The 20,467-nt window shown below is 32.2% G+C and overlaps 3 protein-coding genes and 1 non-coding gene across 9 annotated transcripts; 3 read left to right on the top strand and 1 right to left on the bottom strand.

Annotated features, from left to right (window-relative positions):
- Positions 1–2,355, bottom strand: LOC113854905. Of its 4 annotated transcripts, XM_027486230.1 has the most exons (6): positions 1,963–2,335; positions 1,842–1,890; positions 1,685–1,729; positions 1,086–1,182; positions 932–950; positions 313–805 (listed from the first exon to the last, which is right to left on the bottom strand). In XM_027486230.1, exons 1-4 carry the CDS (start codon positions 2,177–2,179, stop codon positions 1,116–1,118), a joined length of 378 nt encoding a protein of 125 aa, XP_027342031.1. In that variant the 5' UTR covers positions 2,180–2,335; the 3' UTR covers positions 313–805; positions 932–950; positions 1,086–1,115. The 4 variants fall into 4 exon arrangements, with proteins under 4 accessions (XP_027342030.1, XP_027342029.1, XP_027342031.1 ...); XM_027486229.1 differs by having other exon boundaries at positions 1–1,015; positions 1,090–1,182; XM_027486228.1 differs by having other exon boundaries at positions 57–958; positions 1,090–1,182; positions 1,963–2,355.
- A 5,605-nt stretch (positions 2,356–7,960) lies between these two features.
- On the top strand, positions 7,961–14,611 carry LOC113853765 (kinesin-like protein KIN-14J). The gene is made up of 20 exons (XM_027484366.1): positions 7,961–7,990; positions 8,166–8,264; positions 8,666–8,861; positions 9,061–9,185; positions 9,324–9,407; positions 9,532–9,609; positions 9,707–9,799; positions 9,907–9,936; positions 10,401–10,754; positions 10,833–10,914; positions 11,012–11,107; positions 11,215–11,394; positions 11,507–11,613; positions 11,696–11,861; positions 12,054–12,255; positions 12,338–12,591; positions 12,724–12,887; positions 13,432–13,988; positions 14,131–14,237; positions 14,364–14,611. The coding sequence occupies exons 3-20, from the start codon at positions 8,672–8,674 to the stop codon at positions 14,423–14,425; spliced, it is 2,931 nt and encodes a 976-aa protein (XP_027340167.1). The 5' UTR covers positions 7,961–7,990; positions 8,166–8,264; positions 8,666–8,671; the 3' UTR covers positions 14,426–14,611.
- A 1,195-nt stretch (positions 14,612–15,806) lies between these two features.
- TRNAV-CAC lies at positions 15,807–15,880 on the top strand. The gene has a single exon. It is a non-coding gene; the product is annotated as a tRNA-Val (tRNA).
- A 168-nt stretch (positions 15,881–16,048) lies between these two features.
- LOC113855191 lies at positions 16,049–20,429 on the top strand. Of its 3 annotated transcripts, XM_027486725.1 has the most exons (11): positions 16,049–16,181; positions 16,261–16,361; positions 16,651–17,128; positions 17,213–17,906; positions 18,023–18,141; positions 18,384–18,508; positions 18,833–18,932; positions 19,277–19,342; positions 19,434–19,517; positions 19,829–19,914; positions 20,075–20,429. In XM_027486725.1, exons 3-11 carry the CDS (start codon positions 16,718–16,720, stop codon positions 20,250–20,252), a joined length of 1,863 nt encoding a protein of 620 aa, XP_027342526.1. In that variant the 5' UTR covers positions 16,049–16,181; positions 16,261–16,361; positions 16,651–16,717; the 3' UTR covers positions 20,253–20,429. The 3 variants fall into 3 exon arrangements, 2 of the variants coding, with proteins under 2 accessions (XP_027342526.1, XP_027342525.1); XM_027486724.1 differs by having other exon boundaries at positions 16,651–17,906; XR_003502838.1 differs by lacking the exon at positions 20,075–20,429 and having other exon boundaries at positions 16,651–17,906; positions 19,438–19,517; positions 19,829–19,912.
- Positions 20,430–20,467: the final 38 nt, after the last annotated feature.

The following is a 20,467-nucleotide window of genomic DNA, read 5'->3' as shown; positions in this document are numbered from 1 at the left end:
ACTAATATTTATTGTTAAAAGGAAAAAAGAAAAAAAGCTTTTCTATGTGATTTTACATAAGAGAAGAATAATACTTATCAGATCTGTAACAAGATGACTCACCCAACTCCCCCCTACTGAAAAGCAAAACGATCCAAATTCTATTACATCTTACACGGTGTATTTCTCCTTTCAGAACCTTCGCATTTTATTATTTACACCCAAATTTATTATATACACTGTTTTCCAATAACCAAGCTTCATACTTGCCCACATAGCATCAAAGATGTAAGTTACACATTAATCGCAGCTTTGCTAACAATGGGTTGTCTGTCCTAATTAAGAATGATTCAAATGGCGTTGGGGCTTCCAACTTCCAAGCATTAGCACGTTATATGAAAAATTGCTCAAGTTGCCTTGCAGCCAGCAGGTGGAATCCACACACTTGCTCAAGTAAACTTGTAGACGAAATTCATGAGCCTGGGCCCGAAATATTTATTTTCATATGTTCGCTAGTTCAACACATAGAATTCAAGACTAGTCAGTCAAAAGGTCTTATTCTTACACATGCCAGACATTCCATCTTTCTTGTTTCTTTAATTTCACACTTTTTCCTTTCCGCGAGTGACAAAGTAAAGGCAGCTTATCTTACCTCATCTATCTGCAAGATGGGCAATGGCATATAGGCTGCTCAACAAGAAGCATATTATGTTTTATACCACCCGTTTCAGAACAAAATAACGCATCAAAATATGCCACTCTACTCTCTGAGTACTTCTATTCCTAGAGTTCTATATCCAAGCAAGTATTAACAACACGAGTGTTCCTAAAAAAGGCATAGGCATAAACCATCAACATCTAAAACTTCAACCATGCTGTCCACTAGAAAAATTGTGTCATGCACATTGTAACACAGGGATCAGTCTGTAAACTCTATCCCTTGTTTGTTTACTTTAGGGAGAGGAAACTTCCATATTAACTGCCAAAAAAAAAAGATGTTGTTTTACTTGCACTTCATCACCATCCCAGCACAACCCTTGAAATGACAATATACAGATACATAAATTTTTCAACTTTTTAAAGAATTTGTGATGGTACAGAGAAGCAAACCTTATGCAGGACTGAATCCCCAAGTGTCAGGAGACATTAAGAAGCTTGTTAACAGCGGAGTCCAGAGCATCTACATGCTTTCGTAGGATTTTTCTTCAAACCATTAAGGAATAAGGATTCAATTGAAAACTAAGATCAAATAAGGCAGAAAAAGAGAGAGAGCCAGTCTTTAAGTACAAAAGGGTGTATTCACCGTTAAATCAAAGTGGGTTAAGTTCACAGGGTACTTTAATTAACAGTGGATGCAGCAGCACTTGCACACTTTAGACGGTTTCTATCTTGAATTTAATATAGTAAATGGTTTGTCTAAGTTATCCCATGATATAAATAACATTATGCTAACTAGACTAATGAAGTTAGGACGTTTTATTGAAAATTATATCAACTTTTATTTATTTTATTACAAACAAAATCTCATTAGTTCTTATTTAACCCATGAGGTATCTTAGACAAAGCTTATGGTAAATATAAACATTCCAGAATAACACAAAGACCACTACATTAGAAAAAGATTGCTGGATGAATTTTAGCCAGTCAAGATGCACGAAAAAAAGGGTAAAACAAATTAATAGCAAATAGCAAAGCAATTGGATACAATTGAGATGCGAGATCATCAATGCGCTTCATTTCTTCATTCAATCTGCACCCAAATAATAATGATAATAACGGATGAACTACGCAACTTCAAACCTAATCCTCAAATAAATTCTTATAACAATGATAAACTAATTTGTGGTTGAAGAGAAAAATACCTGAGACATGAGTTTATATACCGATTCCCCTTGGTTGCTGCATCAAGCACTGCAAAGCGCAAAGATAAATGTTAATGATTTGAAATAGTGAGATGAAGAAACAGTTGAGAAATAAAAGTACCAGATTCCTGAAGGCGACCGGTGGCATCGGTAAAGCATTGCATGTGATGGAGTGAGGTTGTGGTAGATTCGGAGAGGGCCAAGCGAAGAGAAGCGAAGAGCGAAGTGAAACTCTGAGCGATGGCCAGTGAATCTCTCTCCACAACCTCTATGGCTCTGAAAATTTCGCTCTGGTTGTTGCCATCTGCGATTGGGGTTTCTGTTTCTCTGTCTCCCATTTCAATTTCAATTTTAATTTCAATTTCGATTTCAATTTCTTCCAATAAACGAATCACGAAACGGATTGTGTTGCTTAAGATTATCGTTCAATATTTAGATTACCTTCCACCCACTGCTGTTCTTCTCTTCAATCCAGATCCTCCTAATCACTCACTCCATAAGCTTAGTAATAATGACGGTTTTTTGAGTAATTTGCGTTATTTATATGATAATAATTATAAATTTGTAAAAGTCCAAAGATTTTAAGAACTCGCTTTATATAATAAGGTTAATTTTATCCGCTTCTATTAAAAAATAAATAAAATGAATATTACTTTGTAAAATTAAAAAATAATTAATTTTAATTAAAATATTGAAGTCATATAATTTTAAAAGCTATATTAAAACCATACTCAATTAAATTCACTTTTATGGGTGAAAATTTGAAATTAAGATTTTTTATTGAAAATTATTATTTAAAATTGTAACTATTAATTTAATTTAATTATTTGTATCTTTTTATAATTTAATAAAAGGAATTAATGAAATAATTTAATTGATGTATTTATCTTTAGTTGTTTTAAAAATGTTTTAAAAATTGCTTAAGTTTTTCAAGTTGAAATATAAATTCCTAACAGATACTTAATTTTTTATTTAAGTGATACTGAAAAAATAAAATACATAGATCTAGTTATTTTTTCTAAAATGCTTATAAGGTATCTAAGTTTTATAAAAAAAAAATTTCAAAATAATACATATATTGTTATATACCATGAAATTTCATAAATTAAATTGTATTTACATATTATAGAATTTGTTAACTAAAATTAATTAATTTAATCAAAGGAAGTTAGTCTGAGTAAGAAACAGTTTAATATTATTTAAGTAAAATTTTATATTTGAGTCTTTATTTATGTAAAAAAATTTTAATGATAGATTTATCTACTACGTCTAAATGCATAATCTGAGTCAGATCTAAATTAGACCGAATAAAAAATAAAAAAATAATTAATTATTTTATAAATAATTAATTTAGAGTTTTATTAATGTCAACCCTTAGAAGCTAAGAATAAAAAAATAATAATAGTAAAATTTTATTAAAAAAAATAATATTTATTATATTTTTATAATTTAAATACAATAACTATATATTTTTTTATAAAATTTTTCTATTTGTAAATACTTAAAACTCAGTTATAAAAATTAATGTTAACAAAACTCATTAATTTATTAGATAAAATCATTTTTTACTTTGTTACACATTAAATATATGTTTGAAAATTTAATAAAATCACATTCAATTACGTTTTAACATAAACCCTAAAACCGGAATGGATTTACATTTTGATACAAAACCAAACACGTTATACTTAAATATAAATTATTTATTTCAAAAAAATCATTGTATCCTTTATTTATTATTGGTGAAAAATTATTAATTAAAAAAATAATATTTGAGGAATGTTAATAATATATTTTTAACACATTCTTAAATATTAACTAAAATTTATTAAAATTACAAAAATATAAAAAAATATTAATTTAAGAATGAAACTTATATAATTTTTAAAAAATTGTAGTCAATAATTAAAAATATATTTTAAAATATTAAAAAATGCATTACTTGCATGATCTTTACAATATTTTTTTGTTAATATTTATAACTATTGTTAAAAATAAAGTTTACATATTTTACTATTACACGTGACTAGATAGCTTAGTGTTTCCTATAAAAGCTTTAAGTAAAAAGTAGAAATAATATTCCACATAATTGTATTCTTTCTTTACTTCGTAACGTGTTTTTTCTCTCTTGATCATTCCAAAACAAATGTTCACGATGCTTCATATTTTTTAACCTTAAAGTACATGGGGTTTGGGAGATTAGAACAAGTCAAATCGTTAAATCGTAATCTTAGTTTGTCGGAATTTAGTTGAGGTAGCTGTAAACTCCAATTTGTAGCACCTTCATTTACTCATGGTGAGGCACGCCCATTTTTTCTTTGTTAGCTTTCTTCTCACATGTTTATTTTTGTTATAACAAAATAGATATTAAAAGATTTTGATTAAATAAACACGACTGTAAAAATAACAAAGCGGGAAAAGACTCTGATTGTGGGGGTGTTCAGGGACACGACAACTTTAAGTGTTACGTGTTTTGGAGAAATAAGATGACAGAAAATAAAGATTTTGGTTGAAATGTAATTTAAAAAAATTAATACTTATTCTGTAAAGTTTTTAAATTATAAAATAATAATATTACCTGTTATATCAAGTTAAAAATAGATCGCTAGTGGTCCAAAAGAGTGAGGAGAGGACCACTTTATAATGATTATATGTAATTCATTTAAAATAATTCCGTAACTTTTTTTCCACTTTTGCAAAGACTCGGAATTGCATAGGGCATATGCAAATAATCTAATGTTTTTTTTTTTTAACTAACATTTCCATAAACATATATAACCGTGACTCCGTGAGATAAACCTTCGAACCAAAAATGATGGTTATATAAAACACTACTTAGAGTTATAATAATTTTAGAAATCTAAATCCTCTAAGATTATTACTCCTTTGTTTGGTAAGGAGGAATAACCAAATTCTTATATAAATGTAAAAAAAATAAAATTAAAGTTGCATGCAGTGCAATACATATCCTCTTTTTTTTTCGTAAAATAAAAAACCAACAGTAGGAGGCCATAAATATTGATAGCTCCTGGCATGTCAAGCCATGTGTAATAAGCACACTGCACCACTAATTCCTCGAATAGCTTTACAACAAACACAGCGTCATCGGTTCGTAGTAGACAACGATGATACGATACGTATTCTTCCCATAATAAGAGGGTGTAAATTATTAGTTAAAGTTGTTCTCAGTTTATCAAATGTCATGACATCTTTTTAAATTCTTACATTCCATGTTTGTTAATGTTGTTTATACCAAATCTTTTTGAAAAATCTGTTTATACCGAACATTTTTGTGGGTATATTTATGATATTAAAGTTGAAGCACATATATCCATAGTTTGAACTTCAAAGTTCCTATGAGACTTCATGAATTAGATATAAATTTATATTATAACATTGTTAACATTTGAGTTGCAAACTTATTTTTTTTTATTTACTAAATATATACCATATATTATTTTTTATGAATTTTGTTAACCTCAATCTTTAAAGATAAGGATAAACAGCTAATAATAGTAATATTTTATTAAAAAAATATTTATTATATTTTTATAACTTCAATACAATAATTTTATATTTTTTATAAAAAAATTCTATTTATTAATGATTAAACTTAACACTAAAGACTAAAATTAACCAAATCTTTCCTTTATTATGTCATATTTTAAAAAAATACAACTCAAATATTTTAGATAAATATTAGGAGAGTTAGTTTCACTGAACTATAAATGTTCATAATTTAAATAAATTAATTTCCATGTAATATATTTATAATTTAGATAAAATAACACGTTAATGTAACATACATTCGTAAGAATATTGGTTTTTTTTATTATTATTATCTGATAATGTAATATGTAATACGTGCCTAAGTATAAAACAATGTTTTATTAGATATAATTTTCCATATATCATGTACTAAATGTTTATAACATTAAATCATTATGCATACCAAACCTGACTTTTTTTAGAGTACTCAAATGAAGTTATTGTTACACTAAGAGAGTACTCAAAGTATGTCGACAGAGATAATTAAAATTATAAGGATGAAAATTACAATTGAACCTTTAAATAGTTTTTCATAGAATTTAAAAAATTATAAAAATAATAATAGTATTATATCACTTTATTAATTTTTTTCCTACTTTTAACGGAGGAGTCATTTGTGTGTGCCACTAACATATCATATTTACAATTAATACGCAATTTCTATATCTTTAATATAACGTTTCAATTTAAAATTAAATTTTATGTTGATAGATTATATATAATAAAAATTGACGTTAAAAATTAAAAGTAATAAAAAAGTAAATTTTATTAATAAAAAAATATAATGTTGTGCACCTAAAATTTGTCCTTATCACATATCGAATACAATCGTTTTCAAATATTTGTTGTCATCTTAATGGTTAATGTCTGTGTTTTTAAATTTTTTTTCGATCTCATTAAAATAATAAACGTAAGTATATTTGGCTAATCGCAAAGATGATGGGCTAATTGAGAGAGACAGATTGATGTTATTTTATTTTAATTTAAATTAAGAAAGGAAAAGAGGCCGGCGGGAATGGCATTCGAGAAATAGGTTGCGTCAATATCATAAAAACTGAATAAAAGAAAAATGCTAATATTAATAATAATAATAATAATTTTAATACGATTATTGTTGAACAGAAGCAGTTAAAAACTTAAAGATTCAAATTTCTTTAGTTGGCTTGTAATCCAATTCATTTCACACTTTCCTAATTTTTCCAAATTTCCAGGTCCTGACGCTTTCATTTGAAAACAACTCAACAAACACAGAAGAAAAAAAAAAAAAAAAGGAAGAAAGAAAAAGCCATGCCCATTGCTTCAACTTAACCTTCTTTTCTTCCACACACTCTCAAAATCTCCCACCTAAATCCTTTTTCTTTTTTTCTTTTTTTTTTTACTTTCATAAACAGAAAATTTTCAAATCTGTTAAGTTTCTCTGCAATTTTTGATCGATCCACTGGCATTGCAATTGCATCCACATTTTGTGCTGCGAGAAATTGTTCTTGTTTCATTGGATTTGATCTCTGTCTTCTAAAGCGTGGCTTTCCTTTCCCTCACTTTTGTTCTACATTGCTTCCCCGAGATAGGTTCGCGCCGATCTGCTCCCTTTTCTCTTGTTTTAGGTTCTTTCGTTGCGTAATTGGTTTGTAAATGTTAAATGATAATGCGTGTTAGCTGATAATGTAGCTCTGATTTGAAGTTTTTAGTTCGTTAATACTTTGTTTTCCTCGAATCGGTTTTCTCCATGGTTTCTCCTAGTTGCAGCTCATTAGGAATCGTTTGAGCCATAACACTTTTTTGAAGGCCAACGATATTATGCTGAACTGACACTGAATTATTTAATGTAGCTTATTTTAGCGAAGAATTTCCTCAATTCCTTTTGTTTTTTTGACTTAGATGTAGCATATAATTATTATCATTCTCTTCCTTTGATGTTCTTGGTCTATCTCTCTCTTGATTGATTTTTAAGCATTTTTTTTTAATTTCTACTCTACTTAGGGTGTGTTTGGGTGACAGATTTTGGAGGGGAAGAGAGGGGAAGGGAGATTCTTTTTTAATCTCTAACAAACATTCTTTAATTTCATACTTTTTAAAATAAAAAAGTTTAATGATTGATTAGTATAAACTTAATGCGTTAATCTTTTATTTATTTTTATAAATATTAATGCTGCTAACTTGTTTGGATTGAGTTTGTGCTTACTGAAATTCTGTCTTGTGGGTCTGTTGGTATAATTAATCCAAGGGGCAAGGAGTATTCAAGACGAGCATGCAGTGGGAGCAGGAGGGACGGGGGAAAGGGGGAACTGAGAAGACAAATGGGTTTCCTTGGGGGGCTGTTAACAAAAGAGAAGCTTCAGGAGGTGTACTTGAAGGTAAATGGACTGCCGGCTTCTGTCTCTTGAGATGGTTGTTTACATTCCTTGCTAACCATTTTTGCAACACTAAATTTTAATGTGATTTCAGGTAGCCAGCTTGCATCTCTGGTGAAATGGATAAATGCTGTGCTTCCTAACTTTAATCTCCCTTTAGAAACTCCAGAGGAGGAATTGAGGGAATGGCTGAGGGATGGATCTGTATTGTGCAGCATTTTGGAGAATTTGGTTCCTGGTTCAGTGGAGGTAGTAGGACTATCTGTCATTATGGTCTATACTTATGTACTTTTTTTTCCCTTGTGTCTTGTGAATATGGCAGTGTGCAGATGTTAATATTATTTGTTTTCTAATGTGCAGACATTAAGTTAGAGATTATTTACTTTTGTCCTCTTTCTTCTAAGGAATGCATTTTTAACTTCAGGGAAGAGGTCCTTTGAATGAGCCAGTGGGTGTTGAAAGGTTTCTGGTGGCTTTAGATGAATTGGGATTGTCTGGATTTGAATTGTCAGACCTGGAGCAGGTATAAGAAATTCCTTTGTGCAATGTAATTTGAAAACATTCTGAGTCATAACTTTGTATTTAATTGGTTGTCCTAGATTAAAGGGTTGGCTTGATAAATACCTAATTCATCTGTACATGGGAAATTTATTTCACCTTTTGTCACACAAAGAAGGAGAACCTCTGAATAATTTGATTGTGATATTTACTATTTTATGGTTGTGAGGTTTATGTATACTTCAGTTAGATTTCTTAAGATGTTGAAACTATTCTTCTTCTTCTTACTTGCTTGGACTGGACTGTGAGTAATAAAAGAGATTGGATGGCATTGTCTAAATGTGATGCTGAAATATCATTTTTGTTTATTATGCTTTGTAAGTTCTGTCTTAATTATTTACTCCTGTGGCCTGAGAACGTATGCAGGGATCCATGATGCCTGTGTTGCAGTGCCTTGAGACCCTGAAAACTCATTTTGCTTATAATGCTGCCCGAGAAAATATCCAAAGTTGTTCTAGAAAGAGGTGGGACCGGTCTGAACAAACATCCTTAGATGACACAGATAGTTGCTTCAAGGATGCTTCCAAATTGCAACAAGCTGTGGATGGTTCTGTTGTATCAGGTATCATGATCCGTTAAAAAATTCATTGCTCTCAACAGATTTATTGAAAATTTAAATTTTGCTAGGGTCTAATGATGCAATGTGATTTGTGTATCTAACTCCTCTTAATGGGATATAGCCTGATTGTTTGATTATGTTGTTGCTATCCCTATAAAAACATTTTTATTTGTTATATTATACTTTTGTTTTCTTTATCCAGATGGAATCGGTTCCATATATCATATTGGAATAAAGTCTAACGAACTATTCCAGTTGAAGCAAGGATTGCATGTGGATCTTTCAGATGCCAAACTTAATGATGTGTTAAAATCAAACAGTTTGGATGTAAGTAATGAGATACTTAATTTGTTTGTCTCGATAAAAATTTCCCTTTCTTCAGGCTTATACCATTAAGTAATATGCACTTTTTTCTTGCTGTTGACTCATGTGATCCTAATATATTAGTGAAATCTTTTTTTGCAGAGTGTCTCGACTCAATTGCTTTTTAATATAGGAAATAGGATCCTCAGTGATATCTTTGAAAGGAAGAATGGAGACGTACCTCAGGTAAGTGGACTAAGTACTTCTACAATTAGCAATGCATAATACTATTTTTAATGTTTTAGAACAATTAAATTTGATTGTCACTGAGAAATAGTTCAATTTTTCCTTTGTATGTTTCTAGGCTCAGCGTGCAGCATTCCTGTTGAGAAAAATTCTGCAAGTAATTGAGATGCGTTTTTCAAATCAAGCAGAAAGCATAAAAAATGTAACGTTATATTTCTTTATGCATATTTTCCCTAAACAATGTCAGTTTTTCAGTTGCTCTTTAACAATGACCATTTAACTTTTTTGCATACCTGAAGCAAAACAATCTTTTCAAGGCTCGTGAGGGAAAGTACCAAACAAGAATAAATGCACTTGAAACCCTGGCGATAGGGACAACTGAAGAGAATGAGGTATTTTGTCTTTTGTTGATGGATCTGGGGTGTGTCTTACTTTCTTCTTTTTTTACTTTTATTATTATCTGCTAATTTAATTTTAAAGTTGTCTCCACTTTCTACAGATTGTTACAAGTTGGGTTCAGCAGTTGAAGGTGCAAACCTATCTCAAACCCTATCCAAGTTCAAGATAATGGAACAAACTATCAATATAGATCCTTGTTTTTGTTAAATTTACCCTTTATTTCCATCATTATTATCATTGCTTATAATTTTTCCCTTAATTCAAGAATATTACATGGTTGGTGTGGCTCCTTTATGTTGCATCTTAGAGTAAAGTTCTTGATTTGGTGAATAATCAATAATTTTTGTGCCTAAGTAGTTTAAAATGATAGGGATGCCACTTATACTGCATATCTTTGATGCAGCAAAAGTCTATTGATCAGACACATAACTAGTTTTTTATAAACTTGTCTACTGATATTTTATGCAATTAAAATGTTTAAATGTACAATTATTATCTATAATGACTAGCTAACAATACATAACAAGTAGGTTTTTCAATTATAAATGTGATCTCCATTGGCTACTAACTTGCTTCATTCATTTGTATCTTCAGTTTGCTTTGCAGCATGAACAAGCAAAATTTGAGGAGAAGAAGAAACTTGAAGAACAGGATTTTTCTCGATTAAAGAAAGAAAAAGTTCGTAGTGAAATTGAAATTTCTGAATTGAAGCAAGATTTGGAAATAGCCAAAAGAACATATGAAGAACATGTTTCACAATTAGAATTGCAAGCTACTGAATCTAAAGCTGAATATGAGAAAAGGATAGAGGAACTTAAGCGTCATCTTGCAGATGCAAGGAAGCAAGTGAAAGAACTGGAGGCATTTTCAGAATCCAGATATTTGAATTGGAAGAATAAAGAGCATACCTATCAAACTTACGTTAATTACCAGTTTGGAGCTTTCCAGGTCTTTTTCTTTGGATTGCTGTTTCCTATATTGTTAATTTCTTTCTTGTGCTATATCATATAATTTGATGCTTTATAGGAACTGAGAGCTTCCATGAAGTCTATAAAAAATGACGTGATAAAAACAAAAAGAAGCTACTTAGAGGAGTTCAAGTACTTTGGTAGGATACATTTTTTAAAGCCTTTCATGACTTTCATTTATATTTATTATATGGTGGATTAGTGTATTTACAACACTTACAAGATGTGCATATATAGGAATCAAGCTCAAAGGTCTAGCTGAGGCTGCTGAAAATTATCATTTAGTTTTAGCAGAAAATAGGAAATTGTACAATGAAGTTCAAGATTTGAAAGGTATATACTATATACAGTGCTTATATTAAAGTCATGCTACTTGTGAGCCTGTGGTTGGTTGCTGAACTGATTTATTTTTCCTTTATCTCTAAATCATGTATGAATAGGTAATATAAGGGTATATTGTCGAATTAGACCATTTCTTCCGGGGCAAAGTCAAAATCATACAACAATTGAGTTTGTTGGTGAAGATGGAGAACTAATTGTTAGCAATCCTCTTAAACAAGGAAAAGAGAGTCGCAAGCTTTTTAAATTTAATAAGGTTTTTGGTCAAGCAGTAAGTCAAGGTACTGCATTCTTTTTTCTTTTGTATTTCATGATTATTATTATTATTACATGTTTGGACTTGATGAAATAAATAATAATGTTTAACTTATACATCAATATTTTTCTTTGTAGAGGAAGTATTTAAGGACACTCAACCATTAATTCGTTCTGTTCTTGATGGGTACAATGTTTGTATATTTGCTTATGGTCAAACGGGCTCAGGAAAGACCTATACAATGGTATGCATTATATATGTTTAATACTTTATTTACATTGCATATCTATTTCAGAATTCTTACTTAGCAACTGCTTTTCTACTAGAGTGGACCTGGCCTATCATCAAAATCAGATTGGGGAGTCAACTATCGGGCTCTTCATGATCTTTTCCATATCTCCCAGAGTAGGAGAAGCTCTATTGTTTATGAAGTTGGAGTTCAAATGGTTGAAATTTATAATGAACAAGTTCGTGATTTACTATCAAGCAATGGTCCTCAAAAGAGATATCCTTTTCCCTTTTTTAATATATATTTCCAGACCAAAATAGTGGGATTCCTGTGTACTGGGCTGCCCTTTTTATTTTAAGTTATGTGACACTCTATGTTCACAACTAAGCTTGCATTCTTATTCATGCTTTTTTATGTTCTATTTACCATTCATTTACTTGTGCTAGTTGTCACAGAAAAATATACCAGGTATTGTTTCCTTGATTTGCACACACTTGGGATTTGGAATACTGCCCAACCAAATGGGTTGGCTGTTCCTGATGCCAGTATGCATTCTGTGAATTCAATGACTGATGTTCTTGAGTTGATGACTGTTGGGTTGACAAATAGGGCAACCAGTGCCACAGCCTTGAATGAAAGAAGTAGTAGATCACACAGGTTGTATTCAAATATTTTCTTTTTGTCATTTTTCTGATAGTGAAAATGTAAATCTCATTTTATTATCATAACTATGTGATAGTGTTCTCTCTGTTCATGTTCGAGGAACGGATTTGAAGACCAACACGTTGTTGCGTGGATGTTTGCATCTTGTAGATCTTGCAGGAAGTGAAAGAGTGGACCGTTCTGAAGCAACTGGAGATAGGCTTAAGGAGGCTCAACATATAAACAAATCACTATCTGCACTTGGAGATGTGATATTTGCTCTAGCACAAAAGAGTTCACATGTGCCATATAGAAATAGTAAATTGACTCAACTTCTGCAGAGTTCGTTAGGTAATTGTTGTATTGATATCAACTTACAGTTTTGTTTTATTTGATTTCATGTTTCTGTTTTGCTTTAAACATATTGTAAATTGTAATTATGGCTTACTAAATTGCAATAGCTTTGTTCCTCATATGTTATAGGTGGTCAAGCAAAAACCCTTATGTTTGTACAGCTTAATCCTGATGTTGCTTCATATTCTGAAACTATAAGCACCTTGAAGTTTGCTGAAAGGGTTTCTGGTGTCGAGTTAGGTGCTGCTCGTAGCAACAAAGAGGGAAGGGATGTTAGAGAACTTATGGAGCAGGTTATTTCTAATTTTGATTGCATTTACATAGATATTTTAGTTTATGAAGTGGTACGAATGTCATGTTATCAGTAAAACACTAGATATTAGACATTAGGATTTTTGTTTTTTAGTTCATTTTTACTCTTATGCAGTAGCTAGTACATCTGTAAATAGGGCTCATGAAGCACTAAATTGAAACTTAGTTTTGATTGGTAAGTATGTATCTATGCATCGAATGGTTTATGAAACACTAGATACAACTGTGCTCTTTTGGATTAGGAAGTTATATAGGGGAAATAAAACTAGAAAAATTTAAAATCTTTCTATATAACCTGTTGTTTTACACTTTTACTGCTTAGGAAGCAGACCCTTGTGATATTGTCTTAACCACTGCAAATGGTGTATGCTTTCTTCCAGGTTTATCTTGTAGCCAGTTGAAGAAATTTGTTTGTCCCACTAAGTCACTAATACTTACGTAATGAAATCTGTGAGCTTAATGCTTAAGCTGATGTTGCAATATCATTTACAGATGCACACTCACTGACTCGAATTGGTCTTGCAGATGGCATCTCTCAAGGATGCAATTGCAAGGAAGGATGAAGAGATTGAGCAGTTACAGTTGCTCAAGGCTAATCATAATAGTCCAAAGCTTGGTATGATCTCACTAAGACATGGATCGTCATCTCCAAGGAGACATTCCATAGGGACTCCCCGACATCGCATGAGACTTTCAGGAACAAGGAGCTTTGGAGTCAATGAAAAAGAAGCTTCTGACATGGATAACTGCTCGGAGTACAGTGATAAGCATTCAGAAGCTGGTTCTCATCAATCAATGGATGATTTTAGGAACAAGTCCAGCTCCCTGAGGTTGAAGTTACCTAGAGAAGATATCAATCAAAATTTAAATGAGGACATTGACCTCTTAAGATTTGGAGACGCAAATTCGGAGGAGAGATTAAGTGACATATCTGATGGTGGGCTTTCAATGGGAACTGAAACTGATGGTTCAATCAGCAGTATTGTGGAGTACACTCTTTTCCCTGAACTTGAGAAGGCAGCTGAAATCACACCAGCTAAGGATGGCACAATCGACAACTTTCCAGCTGAGAGCACGGAAAAGTGAGTTGTGTGTGTGTGTTAAGTAAGGCATATTCTACTCTAGTATAGATATTACAGCAATGTTTGCTCTTTTTGTTCAAATCCTTGTTATCTACGTTACCAAGCCATCCAAAATTTGTTTGATTGATTTGTTTGAATGCAGGCCCATTATGCCATCCAAAATTCCTAAAGCTTGTCAAGTCCTGCCAAGAGTGCAGACAAGGCCTTCTAGGCTATCATTGAACAAAAGCTCCTCGAAGGTTTTGTCAAGTATGTACATTCAATTAACTTACCCATTTTATTCCGTTATGTCTCCCAAAATTGAAATATCTATTTTACTCTCATTGTTCTATCTCCCTTGGTTGTTCTGCTACTTATTTCCTGCCTTACATATAGGTATTAAAAAACCCACGGCCAGTAGCTCTTCTTCGGCGAAGCCCCTTAAACGATGGCAATAGATAGGATGCCCTCAGATGCTGTAGAGTGCTTTTAGTGATAGCCGATAGGAAGTTTTTATTTATGTAGGTGCGCAGTCTAATTATACTGTACTCAAGGCTTAAGTTTCAGCTTCAATCTGTCATTGAATGAAGCGATTTGCAAACTCTAGCTTGTAACTAGTTTGTATGTAAGCATCGTGGCCTTTTCTGCCATATTACTGACTCTTGTATTTACAACTTTCCAATCAGTAATGTTTTTTGAGATATTGTATATGTTGCTGAAAAGAACTGCCACGATTCATCCAACATTAAAACATTACATTTGAAACCTTAAGTTCGAATGGATAAGATTAATCACAATTTAGGTTAGATTCGTTTAATTAAAAAAAGGAAACTGATTTTAAAATATTGAGAACCGGTTGAGTTAGTTCAAAATTGGTGACGTACTACCAATTTGAAGAGGTTATAAATATTTGTGCATAAGATTTAACTTATAAATTATTATTTAGTATCTTATTATTGGTTTTTTATTTTCTAAAACATATAATCATTTTATGTCAAAAAAAAAAAAATCAACCACAAGTTTTTTTTTTCCTAGTTGAATTATTAGTAAGAATTTAAAGTATTATTTATAACTTCCCCGCTTTCGTAATTCATATCAAGGTTAAAAGGATAAATATCTTTTTTGGTTTAACATTGGAGTGTAATTAGATAGAATTGACTTTTGGAAAGAACAAAACTAAAATATGATTTTTACATGTTATTAGTACTATTAATTAATTAATTTTTTATTTTAATAACAAAATATTTAATATTATCCTATAATATTAAGATGAAATTCTAATTTTTATCAGTAAATAGCATCAACATATTTAAGTTTTATCTTTTTAAAAAATGAGAATAGAATTGCATTAGAATGTGTATTTTTTCTTTTGTTGAAAATCGTGAGAATTAATTTTTTAATAGTACAGCGAATGGAGTTTAACCATGGCATGACTTGAATGCTACTTTTAAAACTAGCATACCACTGTTACAACATTCCATCTTATACATTAATTATTAATCCATAAAAAAGAGACTACTTTGCTAATTGATCATGCTTTATAATTAACTCGTGCTAATTTATTATACGATATAGGAAATGAAGACACAAAGTAGTGAAATTAAATGGATTTTTTTACCTGTGGAATAAAATAGAATTCTGAGAGTGATGAGAGAGGCTTGAATAATTTACACGAAGTCATGAATCAAATTTCATTGTCATTATCGTAAAATAATTTGGAAAATTGTGGAAGAATCGAGTATTGTTCGGGTACGATTTTTAGCTTACGTTCATAGTGACCTAAAAATAAAAACACATTACTAAAAATGTTTTAAAACAATTTTCAACGAAAGCGTCCCAGTCTGGGTGGTGTAGTTGGTTATCACGCTAGTCTCACACACTAGAGGTCCCCGGTTCGAACCCGGGCTCAGACATTTTCATTTACCGTTCTTAGTTTTTGTAATGCACATGCCATCTCATATTTTGCATAAATAACTCATTCAAAACAATTTCACTAAGAATAGGTTAACAGTAAAGAAATTTTTATATAAATCAAAATCTCTCTAGGAAATCATATATCGAATACTTGCTACCCAAATGTAAGTACTTAGAAGCATATGAGAGATACAAATAATTTCTTCGGCTCCACCTTCTTAAACCTCTTAACCCTATCACCACCTCTGTCTCCCAAACCATGAATTTCAGAGCTTGTCCTCAACCATCGCTCTCATCAAGGTTTCACTTGTTAACCAACACCCACCTTCAAATTTACCTCTTTTTTTTCGATAAATTCAGTGTCTTATTATTTATGCAGAGTACCTCATTCGCCTTGCTCCCTCGATGTGGCCAATTTTGATTCGGGTGCCATTCTCTGCATTTCTACGTTATCCCAGAAATGGAAGTAGGATTTAACTGGTACGTACCATTTTTTTTTCTTTTAATTTTCACTCTTGTTCCATTTATATCATAAGGTTGACCACAATGTTTATGTAATCATGTTATAAAATTTCCAAAAAAAGAGGAGTGGGAACAGTTCAAAATTGCAACTTGGTTAGTTAATCTTAAGTTGTAGGTTCTGAAATTACTACACTTATTGGCTGTTTCTCTTTTGAGAGAATGCAACACAGATATCAAGTGTTTATGTAATTGGCACTTGACAGTTAATGTAGTTTGCAATTCATGAAGCAATTTGTTTCATTTTCAGGCCTTTTATATCCAGACATTTCTGGGATATCTGCTTCTTGAAGCTGACATAGAAAATATTTGAGAATATGTCTGGATGCAATAAATTACCTAAAAATGATCAACAGTCAATCAAACGTAGGCGGATTCAACGTGGAGGGGCATCCTTTGAGACTGATCTTTCTTGTGTTGATTATTCGCCTCCCCTATCCAACAATGAGAATAAGCAATGCTACAGACAGAAGTCTCCTCCGATACTGAGCACAGCTCAGCTCATCTCTGCAATAGACCAGATATGGGATTCTGCAAGTCGCCCTCTTTCATTTTTACTCTCAAAGAAAAATGTGAATCAGAACGATAAAGGGTTCCTTGAAGATAAGATTCTGGATGGCATTGATGAGAAAAAGAATGGCCTGGTCTATACTTCAAATAACACTAATTACTATTCTGTTTCTGGGAGTGGTTCGCAGATTGTACAGGAAAAGTTGGATTTCCCCAAGGTAACACAAAAAATGTTAGTACTTGAATCTTCTACTAATGACAGTCAAGATTATACTCGTTCTTTATTCCAGAGATTTTCGCAGGCTAGGGATAGAAATTCAAATAAAGATTGGAAAGAAGTGGAACTTGGGAGGGAGGAAATGTCATATAGATTAGGAAATGTATATTGGTGGGTTAGTAGGAATGGTCCAAAGACACTAAACAATCATGTGAATGTTACCCTGCCTGAGAACCTTGAAATTAATTATCCCATTGCTAAGGGTGGCATTTCAATAGATACAAGCACCCCTGCATTGGCTAATGAGAGTGATGTGTGCAGTCCTGATTTAATCACGCATGAAACTCAATCATTGTCTAATGATGCAATCCTGAACACAAGAAAAGCTAGCCCTCTGTGTTCAGACTATTTTCTTCAAGCTGTGCCTGATACTAAGGCAGATGTCAGTGCTTGTCAGACCCTTTCTTCTAGTATCTGTACAGATTATCATATTAACTCTTTAGCTACCTGTAGTACTGTTTCTGTACAAGGCCAACATGAGATTGATGATAACAAATCACTGGAAATTCAAAGCAGACATTTCTCAGATATAACTAATGATGATCAGAAGCCTCATTATTCCCAAGCAAAGCAAGAACACGCTTTTTCTGGGGCATTGGCTGGTGTATGTGTCAGCCTTTGTTTGCATCCCGTTGACACAATTAAGACAGTTATTCAATCTTGCCGTGCAGAACACAGGTCCATCTTTTACACTGGCAAATCAATTGTTTCTGATAGAGGTTGGTTTTTAAGAGAAATCATGTTCTTGTTAGATATCTATGTAGCTTATGTCTTGTTTCATTTTGTTGAACTTTCACTAGGTGGCTTCTTCATTGAGTTGATGGACTAATTTCAGGTTTGCTTGGACTATATCGTGGTATTACCACAAACATTGCGTGTTCAGCTCCAATTTCTGCAGTTTATACTTTCACCTATGAATCCGTTAAAGCAGCTTTGCTTCCCTATCTTCCAAAGGTAGCTTGTCTTTCTTTATATTCTACACATTTAAGTGGAGTTGTTTGAAGTTGTTTATCCTTTGCTGTCTTGTGCTTGGCTTGTCCACGATTTCTTTATCTCTGCTTGTGGTGCCATCTAGGTGGGAGAAACTATGCAATTTTAAACACGTGTAAACATTTTAGTGTTAGACATCAATGGCTCTTGCGATTATTTTAATGTTTTTTTGGCATAAACGAGGTTTCAACCATCTTTTTGCACAGGAGTATCATTCTTTTGCCCATTGCGTGGGAGGTGGTTGCGCAAGCGTTGCCACCTCTTTCATTTTTACTCCCAGTGAGCGAATAAAGCAGCAAATGCAAGTTGGGTCTCAGTATCGCAACTGCTGGTATGCCTCAGTTTCTTGGATTATCTGCACCTTTCATGACATAAAACTGCTTGCTTTGAGTATGCCTTGGATTTATGCATTTGTTGTGAATTACATTTAGTCATTGTAATTTGCATTCACTGTTTCTGAAGCTCTTGTAAAATTTCTGTATCTCCTTTCTATTTGTAATTTGATAGTCTCAAATGTTTAGATCCTGTTGATTGATCCTTGTTATGTCTCTGTAAGCTCATGGCTTCCAACTTTCTGTGGAATTTTTTCCATGCAAGACCTATATAACTGTACTTATTTTATTCTGCTATGCAACTTATGAATATATATGTGCAGGGATTTATTGGTTGGAATTATCAGAAACGGTGGTTTTTGCTCCCTATACACAGGTTGGGGAGCTGTACTGTGTCGGAATGTTCCACATTCAATTATCAAGGTCAGTAGGTGTTTTCAACATTCAATGTGTGTTTATTGAAGTAATTGACACAAACAGGTTTTTTGTCAACATTGGAGGGAGGGGGACTCATTTGCATGAGGATTTGTAGTGTATGTCCAAAATTTCTTCATGATAAAGATTCATTACTTTCATTGTTGAATGCCAACTTTGACCCTGGAGATTTTCATGTGTTAATATGAGTGTAGAGCAAGCCTCTTGTGGTGGTTGATGTTTTCTTCCCAAACCCGCTCTGTTAATGTTTCCATAGTCTTTTGCAATTGCTTTTCTAAGTTCTTCAGAAACTGAAGGTTTTATTTATTGTTATTTTCTGTGATCAATTGTAGTTTTATGCATATGAAAGCTTGAAGCAAGTGATGCCATGTAGTATTCAACCCAACACGTTTCAGACTGTGAGTTAATGTTTGTTCCTTGCTCTTATCCATCATTTTTTGTCTCAGTAAAACTGATATGTGACTAAGATGATTTTACAAATTTCTTTAGTTAGTGTGTGGAGGATTAGCTGGATCTACTGCTGCTTTATTCACAACTCCTTTTGATGTAATCAAGACTAGATTACAGACACAGGTTTGTATTAAACAGGTCCTTCAATTGTAAAAGTTCTTATTGCTACTGCTGAAGCAGAAGCTGGGCCAGCCATTTAATTAGATGTTGAAAACAACCCTTCTCAACTAAGTTTCTGAAACTGCTCTTTGTAAAAGCACGATGTTTGATATCACATATCTTGTTATCCTTTACTGTGTTCTAGTTTCAGTATGTTATTTTCATTTCTTAAAAAAAAATATATAATACATGTTTTATTTTATTCTTTTCTATTTAGTTGATGTATATTATTTTACTCTTAATTCATGCTTCTGATGAAAGTGAGTGCACTGCAGATTCCTGGATCTGCAAATCAATATGATAGTGTTCTCCATGCCCTTTACAAAATTAGTAAGAGTGAAGGCTTGAAGGGCCTTTACAGGTATTATTTTCTGAGTCTTGCCATTATCATTTAGATCAGAAGAAAAATCTGATTACAGAAATAGGAGCCACCACTATACATTCTGTATTGGGAGCTCTATTCAAATGTAAATTGCATGATGACATTGTTTTATGGACGTGCTTTGTATCTCTGTCATCAGGGGGTTGACTCCACGGTTGATTATGTACATGTCTCAAGGATCACTGTTCTTTGCTTCATATGAATTTTTCAAGAGGGTCTTTTCTCTGGAAGCATCGCATCCCACTGATTTATGCATTCAGAACGAATGCATGAATGTTGAAGACAGAAAGAACTTAGAATTAACAGGTCCATCGTAGAGAATGTTCCAGCAGCAGCTTCCCCAAGTTTTGATAGTTTGCATTCTTGATAACTCAATAGTGTGGAAAAAAAGGTTTAATGGTGCCACAAGGAGCAAGCAGGTTCATAAGCTTTTTTTCAATGAAAAATGTATTATTTAAAAAGCATGAATTATTGGTCCCATAGGTTAGAGGGAGCACGAGTAATTATAAAAAGTTATGATATAAAAAATTAA

The sequence above is a fragment of the Abrus precatorius genome, unplaced genomic scaffold, assembly GCF_003935025.1.
Source record: "Abrus precatorius isolate BTA unplaced genomic scaffold, Abrus_2018 Scaffold11, whole genome shotgun sequence".
Classification (NCBI taxonomy): Eukaryota; Viridiplantae; Streptophyta; class Magnoliopsida; order Fabales; family Fabaceae; genus Abrus; species Abrus precatorius.
Note: the sequence above shows the minus strand (reverse complement) of the source record. Positions and strands in the feature narration are given on the sequence as shown.

What these genes read in the sequence shown, in the direction of transcription:
- LOC113854905 (XM_027486228.1), bottom strand. Translation starts at nt 2,179, where the DNA reads ATGGGAGACAGAGAAACAGAAACCCCAATCGCAGATGGCAACAACCAG. An exon ending in CGGTCGCCTTCAGGAATCTG is followed by an intron (nt 1,891 to 1,962) that starts GTACTTTTATTT and finishes TGCGCTTTGCAG; the next exon opens with TGCTTGATGCAGCAACCAAG. An exon ending in TATATAAACTCATGTCTCAG is followed by an intron (nt 1,730 to 1,841) that starts GTATTTTTCTCT and finishes ATTTGGGTGCAG; the next exon opens with ATTGAATGAAGAAATGAAGC.
- LOC113853765 (XM_027484366.1), top strand. Translation starts at nt 8,672, where the DNA reads ATGATGCCTGTGTTGCAGTGCCTTGAGACCCTGAAAACTCATTTTGCT. An exon ending in AGAATGGAGACGTACCTCAG is followed by an intron (nt 9,408 to 9,531) that starts GTAAGTGGACTA and finishes TTCTAGGCTCAG; the next exon opens with CGTGCAGCATTCCTGTTGAG. An exon ending in AGAAGTAGTAGATCACACAG is followed by an intron (nt 12,256 to 12,337) that starts GTTGTATTCAAA and finishes ACTATGTGATAG; the next exon opens with TGTTCTCTCTGTTCATGTTC.
- LOC113855191 (XM_027486724.1), top strand. Translation starts at nt 16,718, where the DNA reads ATGTCTGGATGCAATAAATTACCTAAAAATGATCAACAGTCAATCAAA. An exon ending in TGCTTCCCTATCTTCCAAAG is followed by an intron (nt 18,142 to 18,383) that starts GTAGCTTGTCTT and finishes CTTTTTGCACAG; the next exon opens with GAGTATCATTCTTTTGCCCA. An exon ending in AGACTAGATTACAGACACAG is followed by an intron (nt 19,518 to 19,828) that starts GTTTGTATTAAA and finishes AGTGCACTGCAG; the next exon opens with ATTCCTGGATCTGCAAATCA.